Here is a 19,281-nt window from a genome sequence, read left to right as displayed (position 1 = left end):
GAGAAGGCCACACAGGCTGTGTGCGCTCTGGAGCAGATCTCTGGTGACCGCTGTAGTGCAGAGGAAATCTTGGGGCAAACTGGGGAAAGGCAAATGTTTAATCAGCAGGCTTGACTGCTGCCCACAGCCCCTAGAACAGCCGAGAGGCTGCAATAGCAGTCACAGAAGGGTCATGTGCCAGCACCACAAGCGGGATTCAGGTTGGGATGTGGACACTTTCTGCCCCTTTCCCCCCGTCTCTGCCCAACTTCCCCCAGCAAAACTAGGGTTTGCTGGGTGTTGAAAATTGTGCCATATAGTGTATTAGACATGAATCCCTTTGAAGTCCCCTAAAAGCCAGTTCTGAACAGCAACCTTCTGAGTGCCACTAGGGGTCCCGTGAATGAATGCCTCACTGGGACACCCGAAAGAATCCCAATGGCTTTCCTTTCCGTGAAATCTCAGGTGGTTGTCAGAGCCTTAATGCAGCAATTCATGATAAATCACGCTTTCAGCATAATGATGTCCTTTATTCACCAACTGCAAACAAAACACGAGTGATGCAAAGGAGTGCAGCTGTAATGTTTTCATAATTGCTTTTGTTTAAAAATTGGATAGCACAGTGTTTTTGAGCTGCTGCCATGCGAATTTAATGCTAGGTGGTCTACAAAGTGCTCTTTCAAAGAAACACAAAGGGTGATGTGAGAAGCTATAGTGATGACAATTGGGAGGTTATTTATCAGCTAAGAATAGTACAGTATTTAGTTAGTACAGTATTTAGCAAAACAGTTAATCACAGAGACAATGTGTCAGATGTGGAAAAATATGTAAAGTCTCCAAGTTCAGGCTTTCCCTATTACTTGAGTTTATCTGCTTTGAGAATAGAAATATGCCAATGAAGATGGAAAAGATGGTTTTGTAGTTAAATCACAGAAATGAGAGTTGAGAAATTCAGATTTTATCCTTTGGGCTACCACAGACTTCCTGTGTGACCTCAGGCAAATTACACAATCTCTCTGGTCTGGTGGCAACAGCTACAGTTCCCATCCAGGTTATGCCAGGGCTGAATTTGAGTTCCAGAGTCTGAGGCAGAGCTGTTAGACTAGGACGAAAGGAGATTTGCAAATAATTTAATGAATAAACCAAGCAGCTTTGTGCTACTGTTATTTCTGAATCTGAATCCTTACATGCCATCAGCCATTGTTTAGGGCATCAACAGTTTGGGTCATATTATTAGTTATTTGTGAGTATTCAGGCAGCCGCAGGTTTAGTCTTCAAAATAGTATAGAATCATAGAATATCAGGGTTGGAAGGGACCTCAGGAGGTCATCTAGTCCAACCCCCTGCTCAAAAGCAGGACCAATCCCCAATTAAATCATCCCAGCCAGGGCTTTGTCAAGCCTGACCTTAAAAACTTCTAAGGAAGGAGATTCCACCACCTCCCTAAGCAACGCATTCCAGTGTTTCACCACCCTCCTAGTGAAAAAGGTTTTCCTAATATGCAACCTAAACCTCCCCCACTGCAACTTGACACCATTACTCCTTGTCCTGTCCTCTTCTACCACTGAGAATAGTCTAGAACCATCCTCTCTGGAACCACCTCTCAGGTAGTTGAAAGTAGCTATCAAATCCCCCCTCATTCTTCTCTTCTGCAGACTAAACAATCCCAGTTCCCTCAGCCTCTCCTCATAAGTCATGTGTTCCAGACCCCTAATCATTTTTTGTTGCCCTTCGCTAGACTCTTTCCAATTTATCCACATCCTTCTTGTGGTGTGGGGCCCAAAACTGGACACAGTACTCCAGATGAGGCCTCACCAATGTTGAATAGAGGGGGACGATCACGTCCCTCGATCTGCTCGCTATGCCCCTACTTATACATCCCAAAATGCCATTGGCCTTCTTGGCAACAAGGGTACACTGCTGACTCATATCCAGCTTCTCATCCATTGTCACCCCTAGGTCTTTTTCCGCAGAATTGCTGCCTAGCCATTCGGTCCCTAGTCTGTAGCTGTGCATTGGGTTCTTCCGTCCTAAGTGCAGGACCCTGCAACTTATCCTTATTGAAGTTTGCGATTATAAACATGGAAAGATTTAAAATAGTCTCTAGCTGAACATTTCCCAACCATTTCTATGGCTGAGTTGCTTTGTGGGTGTGTGTGGAAAGCAGAGATTCTGAGCCTCAGATGAATAATCAGTTCTGTACATAAATCAGATTTGGCAAATCGTGTATTAGTGTAAAATCCATATTTCCAGGGAGCCACATGTGCACATTAAAAGGCAGAGCTTGACCCAAGGTATGGAAATTACACAGTCAGTTACCTGATGAGAACCCCATTTTTCAGATAATATATATACCTGTGTTTGTGTATATAATTTATCTGACATTTCCCATTGTACTGGCTATCATGCCTTTGTATTTTCTATAGCAGGCTTCCTGTGTGAAGAGAATTAACAATTCCAAAAGATTTTGGCTGCTTTTGTGAATTGTCCTTATTTGTTTGAAATTGCCTAACTGCCCAGGGCTAGAGAGTAACTTCCTCTCTTTGTCCACTAAGGGTTATTGCACCTTTCTCTGAAGCAGCTCGTGCTGGGCACTATCAAGAGGCAGGACACTGGACTAGAGGGACCCTGGGCCAATCTGGTCTGACAAGCCCTATATCCCTAAACCTAGTGCTCAGTTTCCCACAAACGCTCCACTCCATCTGTGTCAGATATGAAACATATCCTGTCTGTTCCTCTGTTCCTGCACCTGGGACAGAGATTGAGGGTGTCACAAAAGTGGCTTTATGTGACCTCTGCACACCCTGTCTTTTGAGTCTGCACAGCTTCTGGCGTACACCAGAGCCGACTCAGAGCTCTCCAAGGCCTGGCTTCACCATGCACCCTGTCTGCGCGCCAGGGTGAAGCTGAAGGGTGGGGGGCCGGGGACGCTCTGCTGTATCGCAGCCCAGGCTAAGTGACACCCTGATTCCCAGGGCACTCCTTATCCTCTCCACGGATAACGAGTCAGCAGGGCCCCAGCCTAGGTCACGACCCTGGCCGTAACGGGCTCAGCACTGCCCTCTGAGCAGGCCCTGCCGATCGAGGTTGAGCCCTGTTCACCCCGTGACACCCCAACAGCAAACCGCCCGGGCTGGCAGGAAGGGCAATGCCACAGACTGGGGACGGGCTGCATCCCCGTTCCAGGGGGGTGGTCAGGGTGGGGAATATGGAATAGCCACCAAACAACCCACCCAGAATGATGTGGTCCAGAACCCCCCGCCAGCTGCAGAATGGAGTGACCTTGACCCCCCCCCACCAGCTGCAGAATGAAGTGACCCTGACACCACCAACTCCCCCAGATGCAGAATGGAGTGACCCTGACACCACCAAACCCCCCCCCAGCTGCAGAATGGAGTGATCCTGACACCACCAAACCCCCCCCCCAGCTGCAGAATGGAGAGATCCTGACACCACCCAACCCCCCCCCAGCTGCAGAATGGAATGATCCTCTCTCTCTCACACACACACACACACACACCCCCAGCTGCAGAATGGAGTGATCCTGACACCACCAAACCGCCCCCCCGCTGCAGAATGGAGTGATCCTGACACCACCAAACCGCCCCCCCGCTGCAGAATGGAATGATCCTCACACACACACACCCCCCCCCAGCGGCAGAATGGAGTGATCCTGACCTCCCCCCCCCCCCGCCGCCAGTTGCAGAATGGAGTGATCCTGACCCACCCCCATGTCCAGAATAAGTTCGCCCTGAAGTCGCGCCAGAACGGACAGTCCCATTCTCTGTGTATATATAAAGCCTGCTGCAGTTTCCACGATATGCATCTGAGGAAGTGAGCTGTAGCTCACGAAAGCTCATGCTCTAATAAATTGGTTAGTCTCTAAGGTGCCACAAGTCCTCCTTTTCTTTTTGCGAATACAGACTAACACGCCTGTTACTCTGAAACCAGTCTTGAAATTAGTTAGCTCCCCCTCCACTCCAGAATGGAATGGCCCCAAACTTGTGCTCCCCCCCGCCCTGCAATGGAATCACCCAGAACGCCCGGCCGGCCTGCGCTGACCGCGCACACCCCTAAAGCGCTGCTGGCCGCTGCCCTGGGGGGAGGGGACGGAAGCGTTCTGTCGTCACTTCCCCCCGAGTCCTGCAGCCAATGGGGAAGCCGCACTCTGGGGAGGTGGGTTGGCGCCAAATGCGAAGGGAGCGGGGCGCGCGGGGGCCCAGGAGGGGGCCGGGCCGGGCCGGGCCGGGCCGGGCCGCGCCGCTGGGACAGGTGAGGGGGCAGCGGGGCCGGGCCCGGCGCTAACACAGGCACGGTCGGTGGCCGCGGCTCCCGCCGGCCGGCCGGTCAGGGCCCCCTCGAGCCTGCTCCCGCTCCTCGCCCTAGCTGGCTCGGGGGGGGGGTCCCGGGGGGCGGGGGGGAGGCTGCCCCAGAAACGGCCCCCGGCCTGGCACCAGCGCCTTGGCGGTGGCCCCCGCCTGCCCCACGGGGAGAGGCGCTCGGGGGGCAGGCCGCGGCAGGAGCCCTGCCTTCGAGCCACCGAACGGGGCGGGGACGCGCCGGGCCGCTCGGGAGGAAAATCCTAGATTATCAGGGCTGGAAGAGACCTCAGGAGGTCATCTAGTCCAACCCCCTGCTCAAAGCAGGGCCAATCCCCAGTTTTTGCCCCAGATCCCTAAATGGCCCCCTCAAGGATTGAACTCACCACCCTGGGTTTAGCGGGCCAATGCTCAAACCAGTGAGCTCTCCCTCCCCCCGAAAAGGCCACGAAGCTTCTGCCTAACTGCAACAGCATGTCCCCAGAGCATCTGCTGTGGCTGCCGTGAAGGATCCCGAAGGCCCCGAGTCTGACAAGGATCCCGAAGGCCCCGAGTCTGACAAGGATCCCGAAGGCCCCGAGTCTGACAAGGATGGCTTCAGTTGCTGCTAAGCTGACAGGATCCTTGGGGTGAAACATGGCAGCCGTTTGCCAGCGCACGTCACCACAGAACAACAGTTTGGGGCAACGTGTCAGACTCGGAATTCAATTGCATTTCGCTGACCCGGCAGAATGTGATTTGCCCTCCTTTCTGCAGGCTACCACACTGTGGCCCTCTTTGTTATCTGGTGCGGTTCATGATCATGTTCAAACTTTTGATAGTCTTTTAAGGTAGACAAGTCCTCAAACATCACAAAAAGAAAAGGAGGACTTGAGGCACCTTAGAGACTAACAAATTTATTTGAGCATAAGCTACAGCTCACTTCATCAGATGCTGTAGCTCACAAAAGCTTATGCTCAAATAAATGTTAGTCCCTAAAGTGCCACAGGTACTCCTTTCCTTTTTTCAGAGTAACAGCCTTGTTAGTCTGTATTCGCAAAAAGAAAAGGAGTACTTGTGGCACCTTAGAGACTAACCAATTTATTGGAGCATGAGCTTTCGTGAGCTACAGCTCACTTCATCGGAAACCACTCTGAAACCAGGTCCTCTTGGTATGCCACTCTGAACGGTCCATAATATTCTGGTGTGATGACAGTTGCACTTTGGTATTTTGGTACTCTCTTGACTCAGCCACTACCAATAATGGTTTAAGCCTGACTGTTAAGGGTTTCTGTTTTTTAACCTAGTTCATATTAATTCATGTTTTCAGTTTTAAGCTGCACCATGACTTGAGCCAATTGGTGGTGATGACATTTCCACATAAGAGGTGCTACAGTACCTGAACAGAGAAGTTGATCTTGGAGGGAGGCATTAAATGGGTCCTGCTTATGCCTTTTCTAAAAATCCACATAAATGGCCAAACAATTTCAGCTTGGCATAACAATAACTTTGCTTTATTGGTCACTCACAAGTAATGTCTTGAATCGGAAATGTGCTGTGTAATCACACTTACATAGCACCTTTCATCATGAAAGATTCCGTAGCACTTTACAATTTAACAAACTTAAATGTCCTTTTGTTCACAGAGCTCTGCTTACTTTTAAATTAGCCTACTGTGTATGTCTCTTATATGGTCTTATTTTACTTTAACTGTTAACCTTTCCTGTTATGATGATGATAGGATGAATTTTTTGGTCTTATTAGGGAAGCAATGTATATACCGTAATCTGTCAAAGATTGTTAGCACTCTTACTGTCCATATTTACACTTGTAATCATCAATGCCCAGTATATCACTCTTCCACAAAAATAGCCTGTAGGTGGCAAAATTTCAAAAAGCCTTCTTAGTTTGAACCCATAGGAGAGTTTGTGTAGCCAGTGATATTCTTAATGTAATACCTTAAATCGTCTTTTTTTTTTTTTTTTGGATAGCATGGCTGATCTTCCACAGAACAACCTCCAGAAGCAGCTAGAGCTTCATTCAGCAAAAGGAACTCACAATAAACTAGCTCTTCCAAAACATAAAGCAGCGTAAGTATCAGTCTAGCTTGCTGCTCATCATCAAAAGTAACAAAGAAAAGTACCATGGTTGTCAACTTTTGTCAGTTTGGGTTCTGGTCTTTTTTTTTTTTTTTTTACAATTTCTCTGCTTAAAGTTGATGCAGAAAATTAAACAGAGGGCCTGCTTCTGGGTTTTTTTAAAAATATTCTTCTGTGTCTCCGAAGTAGAATGGATTGTGTGGGCTTCCATGGAGTGGCCAAGATAGGCTTATTGTTTAATTGGCATGGAAAAACTACACTCACTACAATCAAACTAAAGTATAATTTTCTTACTAACTGCATGGAATCCAGACCACTACTTCTGGTGACATGCTGCTTTATGCTACTGAGTATCAAAGTATGAAAAATGTTTTTATCAATATTGAAGTAAACTTCTTAACATCTGAGTGATGTTCAAAGCAAAAGTCATGATACTTAAGGCCAAATGGCCTGATTTTCAGAGGTTCTGTTAGCACCCACAACTTCCATTCTAGTCGGAGGGAGCCTTGTGTGCGCAGCACCTTGTAACACTTGGTTAAAATGACTTAAGATACATAATTATGGACATAAATCATAATCTGTGGCATTTAGGGTGCTTAATCCACATAAAATAAATACTATAATCCATTAAAAGCTAGAATGCCTATGTGTGAGACTGAAATATAGAATTCAGAAAAAATAGCTACCAATAGCTTCTCAGTTATGTTAAGTGCACACTTTTGATATTTGGTCGTGTGAAGGGATTTTTGATGTTGATGAAATGTAGCTTTATTTTTGTTTTTCCAAAAATAAGTAAATTTTACAATGTTAAAAACTCTGAAAAAATCCATTTTATTTTGCAGAGGTTTCACTTTCAAAAAGAAAAGTGCTCCAGGTAATGCTGTATCCATAAACTGTTTCAGTGTTACAAAGAGCTCTGCATTGAAGGAGAAGGACGTTAATACTTTCCAGACTAAATCTGTTGCATCTTTTCCCACATCAAAGGATAAGCAGATAAAAATCAATGACCTCTTTGAGAAGACATCCAAACAGCACGAAATACAACAACTTTGTCCAAACTGGATATCGTTAAATTCTTTTGAATGTTCCCAGCAAGTTTCAAATGATTTACCTCCTAGAAAGGAAGAGAATGTAAGCAAGAAACCAGGTGATTCTGCTTCCCAGAAAGTAGACCACAATTGTTCAGATGACTCCATTATTACTATAGAAGATGACTGGGATGACATAAATGACTTTGATATATCTGGTAAACAAAACTCAAAATCATTGGTTTTGTCCCCCAAAAATCCAATTGTAAAACCCAGCAAGACTCTTCAAATATCCAATTCCTGTACAGTTAGATTATCTAAGGCATCCAGGACTGTGAACAGTGAGCAACGACTGTCAAAACATTGTCTTTCTGAGAATGATGAAAAATCACTGAATGACAAACAGCCAGCTCTATCAAACAGATCTTTGATTTGTCTTGATGTTTCAGATCCCAAAGATTGTAAAAGACTTTTAGGTGAAGATCTTCATGAGAAAAAGTTGTCTACAGAAACTATTCTGAGTGACGAAAAAGAAGAAACTCATACAGGTAATGCATTCTCTTAATGTATTTTATATGTAATATTTCAAATAAAATTGGCCTGATCTCATAATAAACTTAGAGGACTATTTTCAGGTCTACACACTAAGGGTCTGATTCTCAGAAGTGCCTAGCCCTCACCACTCTAACTAAAGTCAAATCAGGGAGCTGAAAATCAGGGTCTAAGTGTGTAGCATATGGATTTTGTTGTAGAAAGTGCCATCACTGATGTTTAGAACCTCTGTTTGACAATGGACTTTCACTCCTGGGGAAAAACCAGTAAGCCCTATAATGTACTGTTGGAGAAGGAAGATCTCCTGGAGTAGCATTCAGGAAAAAAAGAGGCACTTGCAGATGCTGCAGTGAAATTAGACTCCCAATTTTAATTCATTGCAAGTGCTTTCAGTTTCCATTTATAGTTCAGTGTGACTATGGGAAATATTGAGTAATAGAAATTAATCTGTATCACGGCATTTTAATCCATTACATTTAAAAAGTGCATGAAATGGGGAGTTTACTATCCGTTAACTTTGAGCTGTTTCCTGCTTAGCTGCTCATTGTTTGCTTTAGCCTCTAAATAAATTTGTTAATCTCTAAGGTGCCACAAGTACTCCTTTTCTTTTTGTGCTTAATGTTTCTTGATTGTTACATAGGGTAGATTCTTATTCTTCATTTTCCTTATGGAAAGGAATAGGTACTTTATCCTTAGACTGTAATATCTTAATGGCACAGGGAATAACAAAAACCACCTCAGTAGTCAGGATGTGATTTCTCACATTTCTGAAGAATCCATATTTTGCTAAAGATACCTCATTTAATTCTCACAATAGGGAGGGCAAGTAATTAGAATAGATAATAGGTCTTGTCTAAACACACATTGTGCTGCTTTAAAATGGTACACCTCCCTCTGCCCCCCTCGCTTGCCACCTCCCCTCCCCCCCCAGCATGGATGCAGTTATATCAGAATAAAGATGCTTTATACTGGTATAACTCTTCTCATACAAGAAGGGAAATAGGCTTTACCTGTATATGGTATCTTTATGCTAGTATAACTGTGTCTACACTAAGGGTTGTATTGGTATGACTCTCTCATTTAAAAAATATTGCACACCTAACAAGAAATAGTTATACCAGTGCAAAAAAAGTGTATAGATTTGGGCCTTAGAGCAGAAACATCTTCTGTATACCAGAGATTCCCAAACATTTTTTTTTTTGGCTGAACCCCCGTTTGGAGATTCATGTCCTATGCATGCACACCCTTTTTCTAAGGGGAGAGGGGTGCCCTGTACTCATGAGGGGTGCCCGAAATCTCCTGGAGGAGTGACGGGGGAAAAACTCACCATATGGCAGTTGAGGAAGCCACCTGGTTCCTGCAGTGGTCATTTGGTCTCAGCTGCCTGGACTCAGTTCCTTGCCTGTCAGGAGGGGAGCAGACAGCTGCACTCCTTGAGTACTGGCCCCCTGCTGAACAGAGTTCCTTGCTGACCCCAGCCCTTGAGCACAGCTCCATCAGCTTCCCCTGCATAGGCTCTTTCCAGCAGAGGACAGGGCTCTGTGCCCTAGAACTGTGCTGAAGGGTTGGCGTCAGCAGGGGGCTTTGACTGGCAGGGAAGGGTCAGTAGTTCAGCTTTCCGCTCCCTGCTCACATAGTCCCTGGTGCTACCCCAGTAGAGGAAGGTAACTGTCCATTGGTGGCTGCTGCAGCTGTGACAGTGGAGCAGCAAAAAAGACAGGGAGCCTGGTCCTGGCAGCTGAGACCACCTGTATAGAGCCCCATCTACTTCCAATTTGTACAGAGTCCCCTGCTGACTCCGGACCTCCAGTGCACCCTGTCAAGTCTTTGTACCCCTCGATAACCTCTTTGTGTGCCCCAGTTTGGGAACTTCTGCCTTACACTACAAATGAGGGAAGAATACATAAACTGTAAAAATCTATAATACCTAATCCATATTATGGAGATGGCTTCTGTTTATAAGGTTAGTTTTCTAGTTCAGCTATAGAAGATGTAACTACTCAGTAATGTTTTGAAGTTTCAGCTCTTGAGAAGACACTTGTACTATAATAAGAAAAATCTGCAAGATGTACTTTATAGAAGTTGTGTTTGAAGAAGCACCATTTTTGTCCTTTGTAATGCCCCAGTTTTCTAAGCCACTTATTTAAAATTATTTTGGAGGGATTTGCTTTTTATGCAAAAGAACATTGTTGTGGGAATAGAGTCTGTATCATTTATTAAAGCTGAGAAATAGTAAACTCCATTTGAAATATATAGAATCCTAGGTAGTAAAGCTTCATTGTTCTTTTTTTCAGTTGCGTCTTTGGTTATTTCCAAAATGAAGAAAAGGTTATAACCTTGCCCAACATCTCTCTTCTGTTTCAGCTCTCAGTAAAAAACAGCATAATGGCAAACAAAAGCTAAATGAGGGTGAGAAGAATAGCTATGCGTTGAAGGAACTGGCTAAAGGATCGGATGAGACTCCTGATTACACTGGAATTGAGGAGGATGATTACCTAGATTTCATTCCACCCTCTCCAGAGGAAGAAGTGCTTTCTTCCTCATCTTCTATAAAAAACATTAGGTAAAACAAAATTCACTATAGCAAATGTTTATCACTAGGATGGTTTAAACAGGTTAAAAAAGGATGCTAGTCCTAAAATCTCCACTTGTTAAAATGTTACTGGCTGAATTGACTGGGTGAATGAATAGACTTGAGACCTTGTTTCTTGAACGAATGGCAGTGTAGCAATTGGCAATAATGAATGTCATGAAATGCAGTCTTCTGCTATGCTCAGAGTGGTGTTAGCTTCACAGGAAGCACCATTTCCACCCTAGCCAAGCCTGTATCAAGGGCCTAATTTGGTTGTGAATCAGGTGGGTGGAAGATGGAGTTACTCAATTATTTACTTGGGGTTCACTCGTTTTTGAGAGTTAAGTAGTTTTGTGTAATATGCATAGTGCATAAAACTGTTATCCTAAGCATGCAAATTAATTTCTCCTCCCGTGAAAATAATTTGATTTATTGATATGTGTTTTAATGACTTTTCATTTTAATATTAGTAATATTTTCAAAGAACCTGCTGTAGATGGAAAATTAATGATTGATAACAGTCTGTCAAAACCTGGGAAAATCATCAGAAAGCAGCCTACCAGTGGGACCAGTATAGAGCATGCAGGTATAAGAAACACTTCAGCTGAAACATCTATGCATTAAATGTCTCTTGAAGGGTGTGCAATTCCTTTTGTTCTCATTTTCTTCATCTACTGTGCTACAGGAATGAGCATTTGCTAGTGGTTAAAGCACAGGACTGGGAGGCAGGAGATTTGGAGTTCCGTTCCTGATTCTACCATTTACTTGCTATGTAACCTTGAGCACATCACTTAGCCAGAATCACTGGACTCTTTTGAGGCCATCTGTTCCTGGGTGCCCTGCCAGGGATATCTTGGACCTGATTTTCTGAAGTGATGAGCACTCACAAGGCGTCAAACTGAGTTCTCAAAGTGATCACTCTAGAAAATGTTTCCTCTTAATTTTTAATGCTTGCCCCCCCCTTTTTTTTAACTATGGAGATCATACTCATTTTATAAGGAGCGTTGAGCTAAATTAACATTTGTAAAGAATTTTTCAATTCTTGTATTGAAGATAAGGTTTTACCATTGGTGCAACATTAAGACTGCAAATTTAAACAGACAGTCCAGGCATATAACAAGTTATGGCTCAGAGTAATATAAAGTCTCTCAGGCTTTACATATTTCATATATGAAGTTACACATTCAACATTACTAAAAACATATGTGCAATGTGGGTTAGTTAACAGTACTATTCTGGAAGCCAGACTCTGAGAGACAGAGGTTGATCATATTTTTTTCTTGTGCACCATCAACAAAACAGTTTGCCAACTTTCAATGTAAGGGCCAAATTGTGCCCTGGGTTCCACCTGTGCAACTGCATTAAAAACCAGTTCCATGGGCGCAAAAAAAAAGTATGTATGTATATATAGCTTAAAATTTAATGTTGCATGCATAGAAATAGTCTTTTGATTGCTAATAATTACATAACTTTAAAATATACCAAATAAGCAGTTTAAACTTTTATACATATTACATTTTTCTTTGCCATTTGGGGAAAATATTGACATCACATAATTAAAACTTTATTAAATGTATACTATATTACTTTGCAGATGAATTCTTAAGTTTGGAACAGCATCTCTTCAGTGTGATGGAGGACATCTGTAAACTAGTAGATTCTATCCCAATATATGAACTTAAGTCTTTGTCTTGTGGGAATGACCTTCTTCAACAGAGAAGTCTCAGGTGTGTTTTAATTAGGAGTCTTTAGTACTACTTCTGCATTTTTGTGCGCATCAGCATCTTGATTGTATGTTTCAGAGTAGCAGCTGTGTTAGTCTGTATTCGCAAAAAGAAAAGGAGGACTTGTGGCACCTTAGAGACTAACAAATTTATTTGAGCATAAGCTTTCGTGAGCTGCTCAAATAAATTTGTTAGTCTCTAAGGTGCCACAAGTACTCCTTTTCTTTTTGATTGTATGTGTTTTCTATCAGACTGGTAAGGTGGCAGTTAATATTTTTAAACAAGTTAATATTCCTGGGTAAATGAAATGATCTTTTCAATGGTGTAGAAGTGTTAACTCTTTTTGGATAGAATAATTAGGGATCTGTAAGAACAGAAACTGCCAGACTGAATCAAATTTGAGGTCCAGCTAGTCCATTATCCTTTCTCTGACAGTGCCCAGTACCAGACACATCAGAGGAAGAACCCCTGTGGTAGGCAGAAATGGGATAATCTGCCCTCTGCATTAAGTCTAACCCTGGTTTCTAATAGTTAGAGATTGCCTTAAGTCCTGAAGCATGAGGTTTAATATTCCTGCCAACATTTTTGTTGGATTAACAATTATGACTCTAGATATACTAGTTTTTCCTATAATTGTCTGTCTAATCCTGTTTTTAATCTTGTTGTGCCAATGGTTCTATAGTCTAATTATGCATTGTGTGAAAAGTATTCGTTTTATTGGTTTGAAGTTCCCAGTTTTTTTTCTTGTGTTACGAGACAGGAGAATACAAGCTCCCAATCTACCTTTTCTACACCGTTCATTATTTTATATATTTTTATAATGTCCCTTCTTATTCTCCTTTCTTAAGTAAACAATCCCAATCTTTTAAGTCTTTAAGAAATAGATAGGGAAAATAATATAGCTCAAGCATATTATTTTCATTTTCTTCAAATTGAGGCCCATAATTATTAAACTATTAAAACTATTTCCCCCTCCAACTGTGTTCGAGGATTATCTATTTATAACATTACTTCAGTGTCATGCTGGTAGCAAAACCAAGGATTTAAATCTTTTTGCTAGGACATTTAATTATTTTACTTTTTAATTGAAAGTAAGGTTTTTTCTTTTTATTTATCATTTCTTAATAATTGAGATTCATAACAAAAGACGAGTTTAAAAAATTATAAAAATAAAGTATGAACAGTTTTTCTTCCATAAAAAGTTTTTCCTTTTTCTTAAGATATCTGATAACTACTCAGATCTCAATACTGTATCTTTGATCTCAGAATCTCCAGGGTGCAGGTATAGCAAATGCTTATGCACGTTTGACTTTAAGCATGTTTGTAGTCCCTTGACTTCAAGGGGGTTAAACAAGTAAAATTAAGCATATATTTGCAGGATTGGGGCCTAAATTAGTCAGCTAACTCAATCTGATAGAGGTCTGTTGGGTCAGTGTCAGAATGATTAAGCATATTCACAGAACTGTCTTCTATTTTGAGAATCAAGAAAAGCTGTCTACATAATTTACAGTAAAGAAAAAAAAATACAAATGGAATGCTTTTGGTCTTTAACTTAATACTGTCAGGAAACAAAACAGAAGCAGAAAAAACAAAATAGTAACAAATACTGTCTTAAGCAGGTATAAGTTTTTACATCTGGAAAAAGTGATTTCTAAAAATCCAGAGATTATATAATTTGTTATATCTAACTACCACTCTCACTCTCCCACCTCCTTCCCCCCTCCCCCAATGGTACTGTTACATTTGCTCTTACCTGGTTTGGATTTAATAACGTCTGTCTCTGTTCAGCCATTGTTACAAATTTCAAACCCAGTAGTCTAATTCAGCAAGATACTTGACAGATTTTTTGTTTTTTACCCTCTGCCAAGCAGTGTAGAATTGCAGAGTAACCTAGAAGTGAGAGAGGTTGTGCAAATAAGAACTTGTTTTCATTTCATCCTCTCTCTGACCAGTAATCCTGACTGTCTAGGAGTCTGGAGAGGTGAGTGGTGGTTCCTGAAGCCAGCCATTGCACTCTCTTCTTTTTGTACAGTTGGCTTTACAAATCAAGAAACATTCCATAGAGCAAAATATGGATATGGAAGCTCCTATTAGGCCCTTTAACAAATCAAAGCTGCACTTAAAGCTTCTTCAAAGCTGCTTCATTTGTCTGGACCGTTTTTTTGGTTTTGTCTTTGGCTGTTGGAGAATAGGAAATTTTCTAGCTTGTGAAAAGGTTCCCAAACTTTTTTTTGCTAAGCCCCACTTCAGAGATTCATGTCCCATGCACATACCCCCTCTTTTCAATGGGGTTATGGGGGAGGAGTACCCTGTAACCATGGGGGACAGGTGGGGTGCTGAAAGGCTGGAGTCAGGAGGGGGCTTCTGTTCCCTTCAGCAGTCAGGCAGTCTTGGCTGCAGGAACCAGCTCCCTGCCTGTGTCACTCCTCACCTGTGCAGGGGAGGTGAACAGGGCAGCACTGAAGGGCCCTGGGATCGGGAGGGAATGGAGAGATGTACCATGTGAGTACTGGCCTCCTGCTGGACGGGGCATCCTTCTGACTCTAGCCCTTGTGTGCGACCCTGCCTGCTTTTCCTGCGCAGGATCTGTCTGGCAGTTCAAGTGGATGGGGCTCTGTACCCTGGAGCTGCACTGAAGGGTCAGGAGGGGACTTTGTCTGGCAGTGGTGTCAGTATTCCTGGGGTGTAGCCTTCTGTTCCCTGCTTGCAGAGTCTCTGCCAACCTCCCCAGCAGAAATGCGTAACTGCTTGTTGGTGGCTGCTACTGGTGTAGCAATGTGGGAGTGAGGTGCGCAGGGATCCTGGTCCTGGCAGCTGCAACCACCTGCACAGAGCCCTGTCTGCTTCCCCAAGGTCTTCGTGCCCCCTTGATAACCTTATTGCTCTCCCACAGGGGTCAGCAATAGTTTGGGAACCTCTGCTCTACAATTTTTAAACACCAGAATTCTGGCACAGTTGTGTTATAAACTAACTCACTTTATTTGTATATTTTAAGGAAGCCTTATTTTTTCCTGTGGTGGCAGAAGACAAAAGACAATATTTGAGTGTTGTAAAATTTATGATGTCTTACTACTCTGTGTTTTGTTTTGTTTTTTCAGGAGAGAACTGTTAGCTAATCATATTGATGCAAATGCAAACAAAAGTGACTTAGGTATGCTCTTTGCCTCAAACTGGAAATCCCATCCTGGGCATGTTACCTCTATGGATGACAGCATTCCTGTTCAGTCAGGTCAAAAGTATAGCTTAAACTCTGAAGGAAACTCATTCAAATTTACAAAAGTTCCCTCTAAACTTTCTGTTGCTGTTGAATGTCAAGGAAACCTTAATATGAGCACCTTCTCTACAACAAAACTTCAAACCCTACATACCTCAGGTACATCAAATTTTTTGCAGTGTGCTGCCCTGGATACCAACATCACAAAAAATGCAGGACTTTCTTTTTCGAAGATGGATGTCAAAGAAAGAACATCACTCAGCTTTCACTCTGAGATATCCTCTTTCAACAGTAGCTGGTGTGAAAAACCAAGGATGGAAAAGGATGGAAGCTGCCTCTTTTCAAAAATGCCTGTAACAAGCACTACTTTGAAAGTTGAAAATAAAAGGTCTACTAGTATTAATAACATAGGAGGAGATGACAATTTAGGAGCAAGGGACATAGACTTTGATCTTGATAATTTTGTTCTTGATGATGATTTTGATGAGAGGTGGGATAATCCACTGTATGTTTCAGCAAATGAAAAGACATCTACACCACTATACCAACCTATCAGGGAAGGTCAATCTGCAAAATCATTATTGAAGTCATTTTCGACAGTCAAGGAAACTAGCCCTATATCTAATCCTGTTTCAAAACCAAATATCTTGGTGTCAGCCAAGAACTGCTCAGGTAAATTATACTAATTTTGATTAATTTATCATAGCAAAAATTATATGCTAAAAAGTATTGTGAGGGGTGAATTTAAGTAATTTACGATAGACTGTAAGTATATTTTGTTGTGGAAATTTCTACTGGTGTATTACTAATTGCAACGTCACAATTTCTAGGTAACATGCTCTTTCGTCTAATCAAATCACACTTCACAGCAATGTGTATTTGCAGGGCAGGTTTCTGACTTCTAGCAGCTTCAGCTTTGCAAAATTTGAAACAAATGTATTTATTATAGTAACAATCCTGCAAGCATTAGAACTAGGCAGGTGACTTGGAATTAACTTTGTTATATTGTGCAAGAGAGCATATTTGCATATACATCACTTCTTAAAACAAATCTAATCCTTCTGGTAGGATATAGGTCAGACTATCTGTCCCTTTGTTCACAGGTGCTATAATGGCTTTCAGCCTTCTTTTTGGCTCTTGAATTCTAGTCTGCAGTGTAATTTAGAGCAGCTTTGAAGTTATGCTAAATTGCACAAGCCTGTATGTAATGGGACCCTTCCAGACAGTTATACCAACTGGAGCTCAGTATGTTCTGGCCACACCTTCTCCTGAGGCACCATGCTTAAAGATATGGGGTGTAGTGGAGCCATTCTGTTCGCTTTATGTCACCTGGCAAGCCCCCTTACGTTGTGAACACTCCTCAAGGACTGCTTCCTTTCTTTTACAGCTCCTTTGTGCTACAAGAACACTGAGGGCTGGAGTGTTCTGCAGAAGTTGACTCACTGTTTTTTATGTGGAAGAATTTAAATTAAACAGGTTTTTGTCTGTAGTCTACAAACTCATCCAAATTATTGGACCATCGTCATGGGAGAATAATTTTAAAACATAACCAACCTTGACCAGGCTTATCTAAAAAGAGGAATTCATTGTTGCCTAATCTGGCAGTTTGCATCCTTCTGTGCTGTCATATCTACTTACTAAATCCTGTTCCGCTGATTTTTAAAACAGCCCCTTTAAAAATGAACACCACAAATGTATGCAATTTTGAAAAAGGTATTTAACAGAATAAGGTTATGCATTTCATATAATGGGCCACTGATATAGTGCTTTTCATTCACTGAAATCCAAACAGTACCCAAATGTGGATGTAAGTGCTACAGAGTTCAAAATCTACTCTCTTGACTATCTTGAGCGCTATATGCATGCATTTTTCTTTAGATAATTCATGTTTTTGTAGTGATGAACAGTTAAGTGGTGAATTAGTCATCTGCGTTACACTTAAAGCAAAACAGTTTTTGTTTTATATTGTAAAACATGTCCAGTGGAACCTGAAGTCAACCTTGGAATTAGCTGAACTTTTAGGTCACTAGGTTACAGTCCTTGTTTGACAGAAGAATCTTGATTTGTATATTAGCCACTTTTGAAATGATCTGTATTGTTTTATGAATGCAAACAGGAGCATAATGAGAATTTGCTAAATTGCGCATGATTTAAAATGTTCCCTAACTTACACACACATCCCCATTTAAGTAAAATTTTTATAACATGGGTCTTAATTTGTGCTGCTTTAGCAACTGCAAAAAGAATTAAAGGTGTCCATCCCCCGTCCCTCCCCATTTGGGGCTACAGTTTTTTCATAACTAACACACATATCGAAATTGTTTTGTATGTGGTCATAAAATGTCTAAAAGTAAACTCTAATCCTGATGCTTTGCTCTGAGAATCACCTGGATTCTCTGCAGGGTTTGGCTCTGTGTGGAGTGTAAAATAGTAAGATTTCTCTGTATCTGACTGTTTTATTGGTAACCAATTACGATGCTAATTTTAATAGGCTTTCCTTTTCTGCTAGACCCACCGCTGAAAAAATCACCATCCGAAAATCCAGCACTAGCACGCTTCAGAGGCTTTACGTTTTCCCATTCTAAAGATATGATGAAGATATTTCACAAAAAATTTGGTCTGCACCATTTTCGAACAAATCAGCTGGAGGCCATCAATGCTTCCCTGCTGGGTGAAGATTGTTTTATCTTAATGCCCACTGGTACGTATCTATGTACATCAGCCAACTGGAAACTGTCAGTGGTGTATGACATCTTGCACAAACTTCTGATAAGTAGATCAGAAGCTATAGAGATTAATACAGATTCAGTTCCTATAGGAAGACTAACAGAATTTGTGGTAAGCTTAATAAATTCCCTACATTTGGGGAAGTGATAATACATTACTATGCTCCCAGAATCTGTTGGCTGTAGGATTCATGATATCTCACTAACCCTGGAATTTATTTAGCCTTTGTCTTTAGTTTTAGATTATTAGATTTCTGTAATAATCCACATGGTAACTCTGCTATGAGATTGTAGGTTATAGAATATCTTATTATATTTAAAGACTTCAGAACAGTTGAGATATGTCAATGTAATTTTAAAGTTACCTAGTGATATAACTTGCATCCCCGTTGGTAATAAGTTTTAAGAGGACAAAGACTGCAGTAAAATGAGACTTGAATGCTGAACTCTAGAACATGATATTTTTTATAAGAGTACTTCAGAAGACATCAGGTTAAAATTATATTTAATAGAACAAAAATCCTCATGTAAATTACAAATTTCTTTTATTCTTAAATCTGAGGAGTTTAATTTTCACTATTTAGGCTTTGTTTACTTCTGCAATTCTCTCCACTTCAACAGTTAAAATGGTTTCATTATCTGGTTCACATACGCTAATGCAATATTGTAATCACTTCAGGGAATAGTGTTTTAAAAACAAAGTTATAATTCAAATCCATAATTTAAACTCTTCTTTGGGCCTTCAATTTTTTAGATATGTAATTTGACCCACCTACATTTTGAGATGAACTTAACAAATTTGATTCCATCTTTTCCACCTTAAATAATCATATATTTTGCCTTGCATTTTATATAGGTGGTGGTAAAAGTCTGTGCTACCAGCTACCAGCCTGTTTATCCCCTGGCGTCACTATTGTAATTTCTCCACTGAGGTCATTGATATTAGATCAAGTTGAGAAGCTAATGACGTTGGATGTAAGTTCAAACAATTTCTTTGCACTTAAGGAATGGGATAAAGGTTTGAATTGTTCCTGATTAATTTTATTCTCTTTTTATTTGTTTTTTGTATATGAAATAGTTGCATATTTG

General features: G+C 41.6%; 1 protein-coding gene across 4 annotated transcripts in view; it reads left to right on the top strand.

The window, feature by feature from the left end:
- Positions 1-4,099: 4,099 nt before the first annotated feature.
- The window catches only part of BLM (BLM RecQ like helicase), a 34,212-nt gene continuing 19,030 nt past the window's right edge, over positions 4,100-19,281 (top strand). The window contains exons 1-10 of one of the 4 annotated variants that reach the window (XM_084641241.1): positions 4,177-4,251; positions 6,269-6,367; positions 7,219-7,622; positions 7,854-7,952; positions 10,321-10,519; positions 10,999-11,114; positions 12,123-12,255; positions 15,351-16,138; positions 17,976-18,167; positions 19,049-19,167. In XM_084641241.1, coding sequence (XP_084497367.1) covers positions 6,270-6,367; positions 7,219-7,622; positions 7,854-7,952; positions 10,321-10,519; positions 10,999-11,114; positions 12,123-12,255; positions 15,351-16,138; positions 17,976-18,167; positions 19,049-19,167 — 2,148 coding nt within the window. In that variant the 5' untranslated portion in view covers positions 4,177-4,251; position 6,269. Of the gene's footprint in view, positions 4,156-4,176; positions 4,252-6,268; positions 6,368-7,218; positions 7,953-10,320; positions 10,520-10,998; positions 11,115-12,122; positions 12,256-15,350; positions 16,139-17,975; positions 18,168-19,048; positions 19,168-19,281 lie in introns of those variants that run through there. The other 3 variants (XM_084641240.1, XM_084641239.1, XM_084641242.1) reach the window with 3 other exon arrangements.

Source organism: Lepidochelys olivacea (assembly GCF_965140295.1).
Source record: "Lepidochelys olivacea isolate rLepOli2 genome assembly, chromosome: 10".
Taxonomy (NCBI): Eukaryota; Metazoa; Chordata; order Testudines; family Cheloniidae; genus Lepidochelys; species Lepidochelys olivacea.
Note: the sequence above shows the minus strand (reverse complement) of the source record. Positions and strands in the feature narration are given on the sequence as shown.